Here is an 18,420-nt window from a genome sequence, read left to right on the forward strand (position 1 = left end):
CTCTTCTCCATAGTGGCTGTATCAATTTACATTCCACCAACAGTGCAAGAGGGTTCCCTTTTCTCCACACCCTCCCCAGCATTTATTCTTTCTAGATTTTTTTGATAATGGCCCTTCTGACTGGTGTGAGGTGATATCTCATTGTAGTTTTGATTTGCATTTCTCTAATGATTAGTGACATTGAGCATCCTTTCATGTGTTTGTTGGTGATCTGTATATCTTCTTTGGAGAAATGTCTGTTTAGGTCTTCTGCCCATTTTTGGATTGGGTTGTTTGTTTTTTTGACGTTGAGCCGCGTGAGCTGCTTGTAAATTTTGGAGATTAATCCTTTGTCAGTTGCTTCATTTGCAAATATTTTCTCCCATTCTGAGGGTTGTCTTTTGGTCTTGTTTATGGTTTCCTTTGCTGTGAAAAAGCTTTGAAGTTTCATTAGGTCCCATTTGTTTATTTTTATGTCCATTTCTCTAGGAGGTGGGTCAAAAAGGATGTTGCTGTGATTTATGTCATAGAGTGTTCTGCCTATGTTTTCCTCTAAGAGTTTTATAGTGTCTGGCCTTACTCTTCCTTTTCTTTTGATAAAGGATTTTATAGATGGGAGCTCACCCAACCCTTTTCTTATATATCATCTCATTGCTGGTTGACGAGCAGTCGTACCCTTTGTTCTTTGTGGTTTTGTCTTTTGGCAACAGTGAACAACCTGGCCAAGCCTGGACATGCCATCTCCTTTCCACCTTCCCACCCTCCTCCCCAATTCTCCTGTATAAATGCAAATGTAGAGATTCAGGGTAATCTGCTGGGAGGAAGTAAGTCATTAACAATAGTGTTCATTAATATTTCCCCTTTATTTTTTTTCCATTTATTTTAGAACTTGTATTAGTCTTTCAACTAAGGAAAGACAAAGAGGTTATAATTAAGATTAAAAAGTGTTCCTTTGTTTTTTTCAGATGAGAATTCTCCAGCCAACTTCTGGGATTCTAAAAACAGGGGTGTAACCGGAACACAAAAAGGACAAATTGTATGGAGAATTGAGCCTGGGCCTTATTTCATGGAGCGTAAGTAACTAAGTGTGAAATATAAGTTTGTGATTGAACATTGCAGAAATATGCAGAAATCTATAGAGTCTTTCCTGAATTTTATTGTAAAAGTTTTGGGCTCTGATTTATACATGTATGCCATGTTGCACCAAACTGGAAAGTATATTGTTTTGGAAAATACTCATTAGACAATGTTCATATAATTTGAAAAACTTGTGTGTGTAAAATGTACCTGATGAATGTATGGTATATAAATTGTGTATGGTTATTTTAATACTTTACACATATTTATATACCCTTATATCTCATTTATATTTAATATTATATTAGTTACAAGGAGCAGAAAGAATAATTCAAGATTTCAGTTAATCTAAGAGTTTTATTTGCCTGTAGAATACTTGACTGTCATTTTTCCCAGCAGCAGAATAAGTTTTGCATTTGGGTCTTGGTCTTTCCAAGTGTAGATGAGATAGTGTGGGGCACACTGCCATAGAGGTCATTTATTAGGAATCAGAAATTGACTGCAAATAACAATTTCCCAGTTGATCTGATTTATATTGATACTTACTTATAAATACAAATGCTTATATATAGTACTTATATATAGTATTATATATGTAAATGATTTACTAGTTGGTCCAGGTTAACTTCTACATTTATAGAATTTACTTTTCTTTAATGTAGAAAAAAATGAGCTCTTTAAAATTTTTCTGAGCTGTTTAGCTCTGTGTAAGAATTAAATTTTCTATATGCAAGGGATTTAATATAAGAAAGAAAGAGAGTGTATGGATACTGGTACTTAAGAATGGTAGTTATTAAACCATAAACTATAAAGTAAGTTTGATTAAATGGAAATCTGATGTAAGCATGTCTTTCTTGAAGCATGTAAAACTTCTGTAATATAAAAAGTCATTTTAAAAGATTAACATCTATTATTTTGAATTGCCATTGAAGACACCAGATAATTTCTTTGACCATCCTTACTGGTAGGTCAGCATTTCATAGTTTTCTCAAATCCCACTTCTGTCCTCTAAGGACTGTCTTTTTTTTCATAGTTCAATTTCTGGCGAGATTTTCTCCTTACATGGAATGTAGTTTTTAAGGGAAAATGCTCATGATATTAACAATAAGCGGGAAGCAGATACATACAGCATAATCCCAGCTAATACAGCATGTAGGAAAAAGTCTGGAAGGAGATTTGCCAAAATGTGAACAAGGGATGTATCTGGGAGGTGAGATTATGAGTGATTTGTTTTTATTGCCTATTTCTACTTCTCTTTGCTTTCCAACATTTGTCCAGCTGCCATTACTAAGTAATGAGAAAAATAAGTGGTAAAAGAATCTGGTGAAAATGGAATGGGAAGTAGCTGGGTTTACTTTCAGTGTAATTCCTCCTTTGAAAAGATCCCAGGGCTTAAGAGGATGGTCTAGCTGAGAAGTATTGCCAACTGAACTTCAGGGAAAAAGGCAAAACAACCTTCCTGTTTGCTTTAAAATGCTGGAGACGGCTAGGAATGGTTGCCTGTTGATGGAGTGCGCAGATTCACATGATGGGGCTCATGTGAACATCTGGGAAGAAGTCAGTACCACACACTGCTATAATTTGTAACATATATAAGAGACCCATTTACAGAGTATCCCACTTGACATGATTGATTTTCTTTCCCCATGAAGTATGAATTAGAGATTCATAATGTCCTGGCTGATTAGGGTATAGTAAACATCTCTGGCATGACAAAATTTTTTCTTCACATCTCAGTCTTAGTATTTAACAGAAATGGGCTTGATATTGAAGCTAGGAATTGGGAATGCTTTTGCTTTTCTCCTCTAATTTAGCATTTCCACCTTAATTCTTCACACACAAAATTGGGGGTATTGTGTAGCACAGTTGTAAAACTGGAAATATTTAGTAATGCATTTTTTATTTTTTTGTGGTACGCGGGCCTCTCACTGCTGTGGCCTCTCCCGTTGCGGAGCACAGGCTCCGGACACGCAGGCTCAGCGGCCATGGCCCACGGGCTCAGCCGCCCCGCGGCATGTGGGATCCTCCCAGACCGGGGCACAAACCCGTGTCCCCTGCATCAGCAGGCGGACTCTCAACCACTGCGCCACCAGGGAAGCCCAAGTAATGCATTTTTAAGGACGGAGAAAAGTTGTATAAGTTTAAGTGCAAGACAGTGAATAGGAATTACCGAAAGATTTGGCTTTAGAATAAGTTTATCTTCATTCATCAGAATGGGATCTCCCCCAACACACATCCCTATCTTTTCAAAATCCATTCAGTGTAAAAACCTCAGGTGGTGTTTATATCAGTGCTTAGAAGTGTAGTCTGTGTCTCTTAGGTCTCATAGACAACATTTTTTTTTTTACATCTTTATTGGAGTATAATTGCTTTACAATGGTGTGTTGGTTTCTGCTTTATAACAAAGTGAATCAGTTATACATATACATATGTTCGCATATCTGTTCCCTCTTACGTCTCCCTCCCTCCCACCCTCCCTATCCCACCCCTCCAGGCGGTCACAAAGCACCGATCTGATCTCCCTGTGCTATGCCGCTGCTTCCCACTAGCTATCTGTTTTACGTTTGGTAGTGTATATATGTCCATGCCTCTCTCTCGCTTTGTCACAGCTTACCCTTCCCCCTCCCCATATCCTCAAGTCCATTCTCTAGTAGGTCTGTGTCTTTATTCCTGTCTTACCCCAAGGTTCTTCATGACACTTTTTTTTTCTTAAATTCCATATATATGTGTTACCATACGGTATTTGTCTTTCTCTTTCTGACTTACTTCACTCTGTATGACAGACTCTAGGTCCATCCACCTCATTACAAATAGCTCACTTTCGTTTCTTTTTATGGCTGAGTAATATTCCATTGTATATATGTGCCACATCTTCTTTAACCATTAATCAGATGATAGACACTTAGGTTGCTTCCATCACCTGGCTATTGTAAATAGAGCTACAATGAACATTTTGGTACATGACTCTTTTTGAATTATGGTTTTCTCAGGGTATATGCCCAGTAGTGGGACTGCTGGGTCATATGGTAGTTCTATTTGTAGTTTTTTAAGGAACCTCCATACTGTTCTCCATAGTGGCTGTACCATTTTACATTCCCACCAGCAGTGCAAGAGTGTTCCCTTTTCTCCACACCCTCCCCAGCATTTATTCTTTCTAGATTTTTTGATGATGGCCATTCTGACTGGTGTGAGATGATATCTCATTGTAGTTTTGATTTGCATTTCTCTAATGATTAGTGACATTGAGCATCCTTTCATGTGTTTGTTGGTGATCTGTATATCTTCTTTGGAGAAATGTCTATTTAGGTCTTCTGCCCATTTTTGGATTGGGTTGTTTGTTTTTTTGACGTTGAGCCGCATGAGCTGCTTGTAAATTTTGGAGATTAATCCTTTGTCAGTTGCTTCATTTGCAAATATTTTCTCCCATTCTGAGGGTTTTGTCATCTTGTTTATGGTTTCCTTTGTTGTGCAAAAGCTTTGAAGTTTCATTAGGTCCCATTTGTTTATTTTTGTTTTTATGTCCATTTCTCTAGGAGGTGGGTCAAAAAGAATCTTGCTGTGATTTATGTCATAGAGTGTTCTGCCTATGTTTTCCTCTAAGAGTTTGATAGTTTCTGGCCTTACATTTAGGTCTTTAATCCACTTTGAGCTTATTTTTCTGTATGGCATTAGGGAGTGATCTAATCTCATACTTTTACATGTACCTGTCCAGTTTTCCCAGCACCACTTATTGAAGAGGCTGTCCTTTCTCCACTGTACATTCCTGCCTCCTTTATCAAAGATAAGGTGACCGTATGTGTGTGGGTTTATCTCTGGGCTTTCTATTCTGTTCCATTGATCTCTCTTTCTGTTTTTGTGCCAGTTCCATACTCTCTTGATTACTGTAGCTTTGTAGTATAGTTTGAAGTCAGGGAGCCTGATTCCTCCAGCTCCATTTTTCGTTCTCAAGACTGCTTTGGCTATTTGGGGCCTTTTGTGTTTCCATACAAATTGTGAAAATTTTTGTTCTAGTTCTGTGAAAAATGCCAGTGGTAGTTTGATAGGGATTGCATTGAATCTGTAGATCACTTTGGGTAGTAGAGTCATTTTCACAATGTTGATTCTTCCAATCCAAGAACATGGTATATCTCTCCATCTATTTGTATCATCTTTAATTTCTTTCATCAGTGTCTTATAAATTTCTGCATACAGGTCTTTTGTCTCCTTAGGTAGGTTTATTCCTAGATATTTTATTCTTTTTGTTGCAATGGTAAATGGAAGTGTTTTCTTGATTTCACTTTCAGATTTTTCATCATTAATGTATAGGAATGCAAGAGATTTCTGTGCATTAATTTTGTATCCTGCTACTTTACCAAATTCATTGATTAGCTCTAGTAGTTTTCTGGTAGCATTTTTAGGATTCTCTATGTATAGTATCATGTCATCTGCAAACAGTGACAGCTTTACTACTTCTTTTCCAATTTGGATTCCTTTTATTTCCTTTTCTTCTCTGATTGCTGTGGCTAAAACTTCCAAAACTATGTTGACTAAGAGTGGTGAGAGTGGGCAACCTTGCCTTTTTCCTGATCTTAGTGGAAGTGCTTTCAGTTTTTCACCATTGAGGATGATGTTGGCTGTGGGTCTGTCATATATGGCCTTTATTATGTTGAGGAAATTTCCCTCTATGCCTACTATCTGTAGAGTTTTTATCATAAATGGGTGTTGAATTTTGTCGAAAGCTTTCTTTGCATCTATTGAGATGATCATATGGTTTTTCTCCTTCAATTTGTTAATATGGTGTATCACGTTGATTGATTTGCATATACTGAAGAATCCTTGCATACCTGGAATAAACCCCATTTGATCATGGTGTATGATTCTTTTAATGTGCTGTTGGATTCTGTTTGCTAGTATTTTGATGAGGATTTTGCATCTATGTTCATCAGTGATACTGGCCTGTAGTTTTCTTTCTTTGTGACATCCTTGTCTGGTTTTGGTATCAGGGTGATGGTGGCCTCGTAGAATGAGTTTGGGAGTGTTCCTTCCTCTGCTATATTTTGGAAGAGTTTGAGAAGGATAGGTGTTAGCTCTTCTCTAAAAGTTTGATAGAATTCGCCTGTGAAGCCATCTGGTCCTGGGCTTTTGTTTGTTGGAAGATTTTTAATCACAGTTTCAATTTCAGTGCTTGTGATTGGTCTGTTCATATTTTCTGTTTCTTCCTGATTCAGTCTTGGCAGGTTATGCATTTCTAAGATTTTGTCCATTTCTTCCAGGTTGTCCATTTTATTGGCATAGAGTTGCTTGTAGTAATCTCTCATGATCCTTTGTATTTCTGCAGTGTCGGTTGTTACTTCTCCTTTTTCATTTCTAATTCTATTGATTTGAAACTTCTCCCTTTTTTCTTGATAAGACTGGCTAATGGTTTATCAATTTTGTTTATCTTCTCAAAGAACCAGCTTTTAGTTTTATTGATCTTTGCTATCGTTTCCTTCATTTCTTTTTCATTTATTTCTGATCTGATTTTTATGATTTCTTTCCTTCTGCTAACTTTGGGGGTTTTTTGTTCTTCTTTCTCTAATTGCTTTAGGTGCAAGGTTAGGTTGTTTATTCGAGATGCATCCTGTTTCTTAAGGTAGGATTGTATTGCCATAAAATTCCCTCTTAGAACTGCTTTTGCTGCATCCCATAGGTGTTGGGTCGTCGTGTCTCCATTGTCATTTGTTTCTAGGTATTTTTTATTTCCTCTTTGATTTCTTCAGTGATCACTTCATTATTAAGTAGTGTATTGTTTAGCCTCCATGTGTTTGTATTTTCTACAGATCTTTTCCTGTAATTGAAATTTAGTCTCATAGTGTTGTGGTCGGAAAAGATACTTGATCCAATTTCAATTTTCTTAAATTTACCAAGGCTTGAATTGTGACCCAAGATATGATCTATCCTGGAGAATGTTCCATGAGCACTCGAGAAAAATGTGTATTCTGATTTTTTTGGATGGAATGTGCTATAAATATCAATTAAGTCCATCTTGTTTAATGTATCATTAAAGCTTGTGTTTCCTTATTTATTTTCATTTTGGATGATCTGTCCATTGGTGAAAGTGGGGTGTTAAAGTCGCCTATTAAGAATGTGTTACTGTTGATTTCCCCTTTTATGGCTGTTAGTATTAGCCTTATGTATTGAGGTGCTCCTATGTTGGTTGCATAAATATTTACAATTGTTATATCTTCTTGGATTGATCCCTTGATCATTATGTAGTGTCCTTCTTTGTCTCTTCTAATAGTCTTTATTTTAAAGTCTATTTTGTCTGATATGAGAATTGCTACTCCAGCTTTCTTTTGTTTTCCATTTGCATGGAATATCTTTTTCCATCCCCTTACTTTCAGTCTGTATGTGTCTCTAGGTCTGAAGTGGGTCTCTTGTAGACAGCACATAGATGGGTCTTGTTTTTGTATCCATCCAGCCAATCTGTGTCTTTTGGTGGGAGCAGTTAGTCCATTTACATTTAAGGTAATTATCAATATGTATGTTCCTATTCCCATTTTCTTAATTGTTTTGGGTTCGTTTTTGTAGGTCTTTTCCTTCTCTTGTGTTTCTTACCTAGAGAAGTTCCTTTAGCAGTTGTTGTAAAGCTGGTTTGGTAGTGCTGAACTCTCTCAGCTTTTGCTTGTCTGTAAAGGTTTTAATTTCTCCATCAAATCTGAATGAGATCCTTGCTGGGTAGAGTAATCTTGATTGTAGGTTTTTCTCCTTCATCACTTTAAATATGTCCTGTCAGTCCCTTCTGTTTTGCAGAGTTTCTGCTGAAAGATCAGCTGTTAACCTTATGGGGATTCCCTTGTGTGTTATTTGTTGTTTTTCCCTTGCTGCTTTTACTACTTTTTCTTTGAATTTAATTTTTGACAGTTTGATTAATATATGTCTTGGCGTATTTCTCCTTGGATTTATCCGTATGGGACTCTCTGTGCTTCCTGGACTTGAGTAACTATTTCCTTTCCCATATTAGGGAAGTTTTCAACTATAATCTCTTCAAATATTTTCGCAGTCCCTTTCTTTTTCTCTTCTTCTTCTGGAACCCCTATAATTCGAATGTTGGTGCATTTAATGTTGTCCCAGAGGTCTCTGAGACTGTCCTCAGTTCTTTTCATTCTTTTTTCTTTATTCTGCTCTGCAGTAGTTATTTCCACTATTTTATCTTCCATGTCACTTATCCGTTCTTCTGCCTCAGTTATTCTGCTATTGATCCCATCTAGAGTATTTTTAATTTCATTTATTGTGTTATTCATCGTTGCTTGTTTCATCTTTAGTTCTTCTAGGTCCTTGTTAAATGTTTCTTGCATTTTCTCTATTCTATTTCCAAGATTTTGGATCATCTTTACTATCATTATTCTGAATTCTTTTTCAGGTAGACTGCCTATTTCCTCTTCATTTGTTAGGTCTGGTGGGTTTTTATCTTGCTCCTTCATCAGCTGTGTGTTTTTCTGTCTTCTCATTTTGCTTAACTTACTGTGTTTGGGGTCTCCTTTTTGCAGGCTGCAGGTTCGTAGTTCCCGTTGTTTTTGGTGTCTCTCCCCAGTGGCTAAAGTTGGTTCAGTGGGTTGTGTAGGCTTCCTGGTGGAGGTGACTAGTGCCTGTGTTCCGGTGGATGAGGCTGGATCTTGTCTGTCTGGTGGGCAGGTCCACGTCTGTTGGTGTGTTTTGGGGTGTGTGTGGCCTTTTATGATTTTAGGCAACCTCTCTGCTAATGCGTGGGGTTGTGTTCCTGTCTTGCTAGTTCTTTGGCCCAGGGTGTCCAGCTCTGTAGCTTGCTGGTCATTGAGTGAAGCTGGGTACTGGTGTTGAGATGGAGATCTGTGGGAGAATTTTGCTGTTTGATATTATGTGGAGCTGGGAGGTCTCTTGTGGACCAGTGTCCTGAAGTTGGCTCTCCCACCTCAGAGGCACAGCACTGACTCCTGGCTGCAGCACCAAGAGCCTTTCATCCACACAGCTCAGAATAAAAGCAAGAAAAAGTAGAAAGAAAGAAAGAAAGGAAGGGAGGAAGGAAGGAAGGAAAGAAAGAAATAAAATAAAATAAAATAAAGATAAAATTAAGTTATTAAAATAATTATTAAGAAAAAAATTTTTTTAGAAAGAAAAACAAAAGCAAAAAAACAAAAGAAAAACGGATGGATAGAACCCTAGGACAAATGGTGGAAGCAAAGCTGTACAGACAAAATCTCACCCAGAAGCATACACATACACACTCACAAAAAGAGGAAAAGGGGAAAAAATCATAAATCTTGCTCTCAAAGTCTACCTCCTCAATTTGGGATGATTGGTTGTCTATCATGTATTCCACAGATGCAGGTACATCAAGTTGATTGTGGAGATTTAACCAACGCTGCTCATGAGGCTGCTGGGAGAGATTTCCCTTTCTCTTTTTTGTTCTCACAGCTCCCGGGGCCTAGCTTTGGATTTGTCCCCGCCTCTGCGTGTAGGTCGCCGGAGGGCGTCTGTTCTTCGCTCAGACAGGACGGGGTTAAAGGAGCCACTGATTCGGGGGCTCTGGCTCACTCAGGCCGGGGGGGAGGGAGGGGCACGGAGGGCGGGGCGAGCCTGCGGCGGCAGAGGCTGGCGTGACGTTGCACCAGCCTGAGGTGCGCTATGCGTTCTCCCGGGTGAGTTGTCCGTGGATCCTGGGCCCCTGGCAGTGGCGGGCTGCACAGGCTCCCCGTAAGGGGGGTGTTTATAGTGACCTGTGCTCGCATATAGGCTTCATGGTGGTGGCAGCAACCGCCTTAGCGTCTTATGCCCGTCTCTGGGGTCCGCGCTGATAGCCGCGGCTCGCGCCCGTCTCTGGAGCTCCTTTAAGGAGCGCTCTGAATCCCCTCTCCTCGCGCACCAGGAAACAAAGAGGGAAGAAAAACTCTCCTGCCTCTTCGGCAGCTCCAGACTTTTCTCTGGACTCCCTCCCGGCTAGCCGTGGTGCACTAGCCCCCTTCAGGCTGTGTTCACGCCGCCAGCCCCAGTCCTCTCCCGGCGGCACTCCGAAGCCCCAGTCCTCTCACTGTGCTCCGAAGCCCGAGCCTCAGCTCCCAGACCCGCCCGCGCCGGCGGGTGAGCAGACAAGCCTCTCAGGCTGGTGAGTTCCGGTCGGCACCGATCCTCTGTGCGGTAATCTCTCCGCTTTGCCCTCCGCACCCCTGTTGCTGCGCTCTCCTCCGTGACTACGAAGCTTTCCCCCTCCGCCGCCTGCAGTCTCCGCCCTCGAAGGGGCTTCCTAGTGTGTGGAAAGCTTTCCTCCTTCACAGCTCCCTCCCACTGGTGCAGGTCCCGTCCCTATCCTTTTGTCTCTGTTTTTTCTTTTGCCCTACCCAGGTACGTGGGGTGGGTTTCTTGCCTTTTGGGATGTCTGAGGTCTTCTGCCAGCGTTCAGTAGGTGTTCTGTAGGAGTTGTTCCACGTGTAGATGTATTTCTGGTGTATCTGTGGGGAGGAAGGTGATCTCCGCGTCTTACTCTTCCGCCATCTTCCTCACTACTCGATGTCAATTTCTTTTTACCCTATGTCTGGCAAGAGCAGAACTAAGGGGACTTCCCAGCATAATGAAGTTTTGCTTGAATCTCTGGAGATGACGGTGTGAAACAAAAAAATCGGGATTGGGGGTATGGGTTAAAAACTTCTGTTTTCAGCCTCTGATCTTGAAAGCTTATGACATTTTAAAATTTTTGCTTTCATCTTGAGAGAGAAAATTTATCTTTAGCTAATCAGAAGTCCAAGCAAAGTAAATTCTCAGAAAATTAATCTGAGTTCATGGGCAAACCTGGATTTGAGCACTATTTAACCTGTTTCTGAAAGTAAAATGGCTTTGGTTTATCTGAATAAACTCCAGAGGAGGCAGGAGGCCCACGCTTATATTATTACGGGACCTACTGGAATGAATTTGAAGGACAAAGACAGGTTTATTTCTGAGTAAGTGACCTTCCTAGACATTGGAGAGGAGGATCAGCTTCATCTGCACTTATTTGTCATAGGACTGTCACAGTTCCTCAAATGAGCTTATGCTTGCAGAAAATGAATGGGTCCCCTGAGCAATGTGTATTCTTGAGTTTTGAAATGTAAGAGGTTTCAGGAATTGTCTTGGCATGCTAGGATATCTATTTTATTCTTCATAGTCTTTCACAGACTATGGTCATTCATTCATTCAGAGCTGCTTTTTGTCCTTCCTTTATTTCTTCTACTCATCTGTCCATCTGTGTCCCCAGCCATCGTGAAGTATTTAGTTTAGTATCAGCTTTGTGCCAGGCAATATTCGAGAACTCACTGATTCCTGGATCAGTGAATAAGCTTAGAAATAGCTACATTGCTGTTTACTGAACTGCTTTGTGATCATTAATGGTAATAATAGGACATTGCCATTTGTATGAATTATATAGTGCTTTCACATATCTTACCTGTCTCAGCCCTAGGAAGTGGGCAGGATTAGGAAACTGCATAGCAGAGGTGCATGTGGCTTGTGTGAGTGAGAGCCTCATCTCTGATTGGCACTCAGGTTAGCGTGCTTTCTAAGATGTGGTGCCTTGCCCAAACAGAACCTTTGTGGGTGACTTTTTATTGGGTGGGGGGAAAGGGGTGGCCTCAGCCTCTTATTTGTACTGTCAGAGCCCCTGCTCTAACCTCCATTCATAAGGCCCTTCCCACCAACATCAGAAGGGCCTTTTTGCCCCTTAGATGGAGGTTTGGTGCTTTTCATTCTCTGCCAGCATACTTTACGTTTTATTGCCTATTTCTACTTCTCTTTACTTTCCGACATTGGTCCAGCTGCCATTACTAAGTAATGAGAAAAACAAGGTCCAATTACTTCTCTAACCCTATTAGGTTCTTCCACATTATACTGATATTGTCTGTCTTTGATTTTCAAGATGGTTTTTCTGAGCTTTAGCAGGGGAGGGCCTGGCCCTTTCAGGTTGCATTGGCCCTTGTTAAAGAGAAGACAACCTGCGGTACCGTATAAACAGGTGAGCACGTCCCTGGAAATGTGGCTAAATTTCCTCAAAAGCATGAGCATTAGAATGTGTTTACTCTTTCCCAACTTGTGGCCTCTGAATAAAAGAGCTTATCAATAGGAATCATAATATTAAGAATATAATAAAAGCACAAAGGCAGTGGTTAAAATCATGTTTTTGAATAAATTCCTATTAGCTTGATTTTTTTTAGATTATTCTATTTTAATGAAACAGAAATGATTAAAGGAAGAAGGACATTTCCATTCCATCCATCTTTATGGTTCAAAATAGTCAACTTCTAAAACTTGAGGAAAATCCAGATTTTCTAAATGGCAGCAAGCTATTAACTACTACCTAAGTGAATCTTGTAGCTATTTAAGGTGATGGATGGTGTTTCAAAGATCCCAGTCTTTGAAACAAAACCATTTCTTGCAGGGAGTGGCCTGTAGAACCTTTTTCCGAGAAGGCTTGGAATCTTATTGGAATCTTATACCATTGCCTAGAGTTAATGTAGCTGAGTTGAGATTGCTTTTTAAAAATAAATTTTGAACAGATAATAGACGAAAAGAGTATATGTTAAAAAGACACAAAAATGAAAGTAAATTATCTCCCCAACTTCATGCCCCAGTCACCAGTTTCCCCTCCCTGAAGGCAATCAGTTTTACCAGTTTCATGTGATCGTTCTAGAAGTATTTTATTCATGTACAAACACAGAAATCTTTTCTTCCTTTAGGCAGATGGTAGAATGATTGCTTTAAAATGCAATGTCAGAGTGACACAATTACAGAAACCCCTTTACTTGGGAACAGGTTTAAGTTCTTCCTACCTTCCCAGTCACCCCCAACAAGTACAAAGTGCCGTCTTTGGACAGCCATCACCCTCCCATCTGTGGTAGACGTGGAGCTGGCAAGCTCTTGCTCTGGGCGACCTCTTCATTTGTATTTAATGGAAGCTGGGAAGTTAAAATTTTAAAAATAAAAGCGTTTCTGTGTCTTACCAGCATTTAAATAGAGGCAGCTAAATCTTCTAGTAACTCTATAAACGAAAGTGTCCAGAAGATTATTGAAAGGGGCCAAAATACATTTCTGTGATTCATGACTGGCTTCAGCTATTCAGAAGGGACCTGAGAGAGAGAAGATGCCACTCGGCAATGCTTTCTTCCTTCCAGGAGCTGGCCCAGACTGTAGGTCCTTCAAGGTTAATGTGGGAGGCCTCACCCTTCTCCTGGTTCACTGCCTCTAAGGCAACATTTGTTTTATTGAAGTATAATTGATTTACAATGTTGTCACAATCTCAGCTCTACAGCAAAGTGACTCAGTTATACACATATAGACATTCTTTTTTAATATTCTTTTCCATTATGGTTTATCCCAGGATATTGTATTTGTTTTCGGTTTTGGTTTTTTTTGTGGTACGCGGGCCTCTCACTGTTGTGGCCTCTCGCATTGCAGAGCACAGGCTCCGGACGCGCAGGTTCAGCGGCCAGGGCTCACGGGCCCAGCCGCTCCGCGGCATGTGGGATATTCCCAGAATGGGGCATGAACCCGTGTCCCCTGCATCGACAGGCAGACTCTCAACCACTGCGCCACCAGGGAAGCCCATATCCCAGGATATTGAATAGAGTTCCCTGTGCTATACAGTAGGACCTTGTTGTTTTTCCATTCTAAATGTAATAGTTTGCATCTACCAACCCCAAACTCCCAGTCCGTCCCTCTCCCTTCCCCCCTCCCTCTTGGCAACCACAAGTCTGTTCTCTATGAGTCTGTTTCTGTTTTGTAGATAGGTTCATTTGCGCCATATTTTAGATTCCACATATAAGTGAGATCATATGGTATTTGTCTTTCTCTTTCTGACTTCACTTAGTATGATAAGCTCTAGTTGCATCCATGTTGCTGCAAATGGCATTATTTCGTTCTTTTTTATGGCTGAGTAGTATTCCATTGTATATATGTACCACATCTTCTTTATCCATTCACCTGTCGATGGACATTTAGGTTGTTTCCATGTTTGGGCTATTGTGAACAGTGCTGCTATGAACATAGGGGTGCATGTATCTTTTTGAATTATAGTTTTGTCTGAGTATATTCCCAGTAAGGCAACATGTTTTTATAAGCAGTTGCTTTGGAGAAAATACTCTTCTTTTTTTATAATCCAAAGGAATAGTTATATGTATTCCCCCTCCATAATTTGAGGCCTGATTAGCTGCCACATCAGGCTGTGGAGAAACCGTTGTCAGGTAGAATGCTCCTTAGTCCATATCCTTCATCTTTCCTGCCTGTGAGCAGGGCTGGCCCTGTGGCCAGTGGCTCCTCCCTTATCTGATGCTCCATCATCATGCCCACGTTTGCTTTCACCTGTTCTTGTATCTATTTCTCAGCAATAGCTTTCTGGTCTCCTCTTACAGTTAGAGTTTAAAATTGTAGCTAAAATAGAAGCATGAATACCAACTTCTCTTTTCCACCCTTTTGAGTAATCTTCCCAGTTACCTCTTCTCATAACTAAAATGTTCAGGGACATTAATCAAAATTCTGCTCTCTCTTCTCTCTCTTCCTCAGAGGGGATGTTGCTTAGTTACACCATTTTTTAAAATCTTGAGTGACCTTCTAAAACACTAAATGATATGTGAAGATGAAACCTCCCACTCAGCATGAAACATTCCTCTATTTTAGGGGCAGAAGTCTCCACTGGTGTCCTCCTGAACGGTCGAGGTGCAAGCAACTAGTTCTGTCTGGTACTGGGGTTTTCTCTCTGGTGACCAGGACCTGCCTATGCATTTGGTTTTGTAACTGGTGATCTGTGTAAGTCCCCTTGGCTTTACATTGAATCTTAAAGCATTGTGAAGCTGTCACGTCTGCGGTTTTTGGTGATCATGTCCACAAAATCTGCTGTGCACAATGAGAATGAGTTTATCTTATAGTTTCAGGGATTCTCATTTATCACGGGGGTTGGAGATTTTTGTTTTAGCAAGAAGTAAAGTAACGGTCAGAACGGGTCAGCTAGCAACGCTGGTCTGGCTAGCAACATCTACAGATAAAAATAAGCAGATGCTTATTGGGGTCTGTTTGTTTCCTAGTCTTTTACCTCGCTGACTGTTAAAACATTAGAAAAGAGGAGGTGGCATCCTGACTTGAGAGGGAAGATGTCTTGTAAAAATGCACTTCTCTTTATTGAAAAATAAGCTGCTCACTGACTGACCATTGGCTGGGTCTGTGAGGCACTGCTGCAGGCAGATTCACACACTGCTGGTGTCCGGCATGTAGAACGTGATACTAATGAGCTCATGCCTGCAGAATTCAGTCCTCCCGCCTGTCACCGAGCTTGTTCTGCTTTGACAGGCCTTGTACGTGTTACTTAGCTTCGTTCTTGCAGGATACATGCTATTGGTCTTGAAGGAAAGCAAGTGGGACAGTGGTTTACTCAGATCTATAGTTATTACATTTCCATAATCACCAAAAAGCTGTGTTAGTGCTCACTCAACTCACTTATGTAGGGTTCCAGGGAGTTCATAATAAAGCTAGAATTGCTACCAGGGTCGTCTTGCTGGTCCTCAAGCCAGCATGCTCATTCCTGCTTCCCTGTTTTTGCCACCACTCACTCCTAACTCTCTCCAACCCCATTTTTCTCAGCTGAAGGTCTGAGTTCTGTTTGTTCCATGAGACCTTTCTGACTCCACTTGCCCTCACGTGGAATATTTTCCACGATCTCCACATTTCCACCTGTCACTCTGCCTCTTCAGTGCTTCTCTTCTGGATTTTGTCATCTTAACACCTGCTAGACCAGAAACCTCTCTCTGATTCCCTTGCACTGTCTAGCATAGTGCTGGGCATGGTAAAAATCTTTCACTTCATGATACAGCCTTCGTTGTGGATCACTGCTTCGTGATTAACGTACATAATGGAAAGACTCGATATTTTACCCATGATAGACCTTTTTTTAATGAGATTTAGTATTTTTTCATTGATGGGAAATATTATATTTTTATATGTAATATTCCTAAATATTCCTATATAAATTCCTAAAGTAGGATTTTTCTTTAATCATTGTATCTTTTTCTTAAAATAAGCAAACCAAATACTCTGTAGGAGACCACTTGGTGCTGTCAGGAAAGTCAGTGCAAGATTAATTTCCTTGGGGAATCACATCGAGTGGTCCCACTTTAATAATCCAGGTGACTCAGTTGAGAGGGTAACTCCACTCCTATAGGCTAGGACTCTCCTCTGCAGCCTGCCCATCAGTGTCATTGCCTCTATTAAATGACACCTTGGGAAAAAGACATCTCACAGGGAAACTTCAGTGACTCAGGTGCTCTGTATACAGAGAAATTTCAGTGACTCTGGGGTTTATCTTTGACACTTGTTGGCTTCATGGTAATTGTAGTTACTTTCCAAAAACAGTAATTGACATTTGTATTGCTTTTTATCAAGTTCAAATTATATAGTATATAAATATATATACATACACACGCACCTATAGTTATATCTAATATACATACATACATCTGTCCACACCTGTGGAGATGTAGATATATATTTACTGGTGGTTTCAGAATATGATGCGTACTAGTGGCTACATTTAAGTCAGGTCCCCAGACCCTCTCACCACAGAGTCTCCTACAGCAATCTTTTATACTCTGTCTGCTCTTTTTTTATTTCCATTGACAGCTGCATTCTGTCTATATGGTAGAGGATAGGAGTGAAGGCTTTGGAATGGGGCAAAGCCCCATTGGACGGGGTTTGAGTCCTGACTCTGTCGTTTCTTACTTGTTTGACCTTCGGCAAACCTCAATGCTTCAGCTGTTCTATGGGGGCAAGAATTTCTGCCTCCCGAGTTAAATATGAGGGGTCAGTAACAATGGGGGCAGAGACGCAGCCCTGTGGTCCATCAGCAGCTCCTCACTGAATGGTAGCTAGTTTTATTCTTATCTCTACACTAATATTTTGGCGTGTTGTTTTTGTGCACTGTTTTTCTAATATATTTGGGGTGTTCTTAGACATTTTCAGAGAAGCCTATAAAATCAAACAGGAGTTGGTATAATCTGTTGCCTCTGACTGGAAAGGAAGGGATCGCTCAAAGAGTCCTGAGTGGGATTTTCGGAGAGGTGGAGGGGTGGATTTCCTCAGGTGATGCCTAAGGGATTTGTTTCAGTGTTTAAATGACTGTTTTTCTCCAATCAATTTACAGCGGAGATAAAAATCTGTTTCAAATACTACCACGGCATTAGTGGAGCCCTGCGAGCCACGACCCCCTGCATCACGGTGAAGAACCCTGCTGTGATGGTGAGTGCCCCTCAGGCTGCTTCCTTGAGCCTCAGTCCCAGAGGCCTTGGTTTCTATTTTTGCCTGTGCAGCTCTGGCAGGGTTATGGGAAACAATGCAAAGGAAACACATAGCAGTGTGGGCGCCGTTTTGGGAAAGGAAATAACTTACAGGATGGCTTCACTAAATCCATAATGTAAACCAGTGGGAAAATATGGCTTGATTTATAATAATTCTGTATATAGTCAACTCTCCGGGGAACCTATTCCTGAAGGAAATTGGTGAGTGCCCGTCCATCATGGAAGGTTTTTTTTTTTAAACTTTGTCAGGGTGGCCAGTTGGTAGGAAATGGTGGCGTTTTGCATCTTCTGTGAATTTAATTTACATGAACTCAGAGAGAAAAAAAAAATTTAAGTAGTGGGTGATTCTCCCTACCAGTCAGTTTAACAGACTTTTACCCCAAAGAGAGTGTGAGATGGGGATTACAAATGCGCCGTTCCTGCAGGAGAGAGTGTGGGATCCCTCCTGATGCTGAATTGAACTATAGTGCTTAAAGGTACCACACATATGTTTGGTATCACGTGGCCACTCAACAGAAGCCAACCTTTTCACCAGGTCCTCCATTAAAGAAAGAGATATCTAACTTAGCTTCGGAGGAAACTGATTGTGCTGGACTTTTGAAGGAACGTATGTCCATTTCCAACATGGTACTTTCTTAAGAATTACTTTTCACAATTTCATGATTTTTCACTTCACCAACTAACTTTAGAATCTAACAGCTTCACAGGATGCACTCCATTGTACATGGGTGGTTGAACTCAGATGATTCATGGAGTCCAAGATATATAAATCATTGCAATGTTTATAAGTCATTTATAACAATCAGGTATGAAAGTATAGAAGAAAATTATTGACTCTCGTAAAATAGAATCTTCATAATATTGTGTGTGTGTACACATTTATAGATGCATGCATTTTTGGAAATAAGCAAGTGAACAGGTTGACTCCCTGAAATTCAGAATGTAATCTCTGCAGATGGCATTTTGAAATTGTCTGGCCCACCAATACGATATCAAGCAGTCTTTTCCTTTCATTTATTCATTCAAACAAATATTCATTGGGTGCCTAGTAAGTGCCAGACATTAT

General features: G+C 40.4%; 1 protein-coding gene across 2 annotated transcripts in view; it reads left to right on the forward strand.

The window, feature by feature from the left end:
• Nucleotides 1–18,420, forward strand: part of HECW2 (HECT, C2 and WW domain containing E3 ubiquitin protein ligase 2) — a 417,979-nt gene that overhangs the window by 252,011 nt on the left and 147,548 nt on the right. For both annotated transcript variants that reach the window (XM_060152403.1, XM_060152405.1), the window contains exons 3-4: nt 945–1,052; nt 17,201–17,295. In XM_060152403.1, the coding sequence (XP_060008386.1) occupies nt 945–1,052; nt 17,201–17,295 (203 nt within the window). The remainder of the gene's footprint in view (nt 1–944; nt 1,053–17,200; nt 17,296–18,420) is intronic.

Source organism: Lagenorhynchus albirostris, chromosome 6, assembly GCF_949774975.1.
Source record: "Lagenorhynchus albirostris chromosome 6, mLagAlb1.1, whole genome shotgun sequence".
NCBI classification, from domain to species: Eukaryota; Metazoa; Chordata; class Mammalia; order Artiodactyla; family Delphinidae; genus Lagenorhynchus; species Lagenorhynchus albirostris.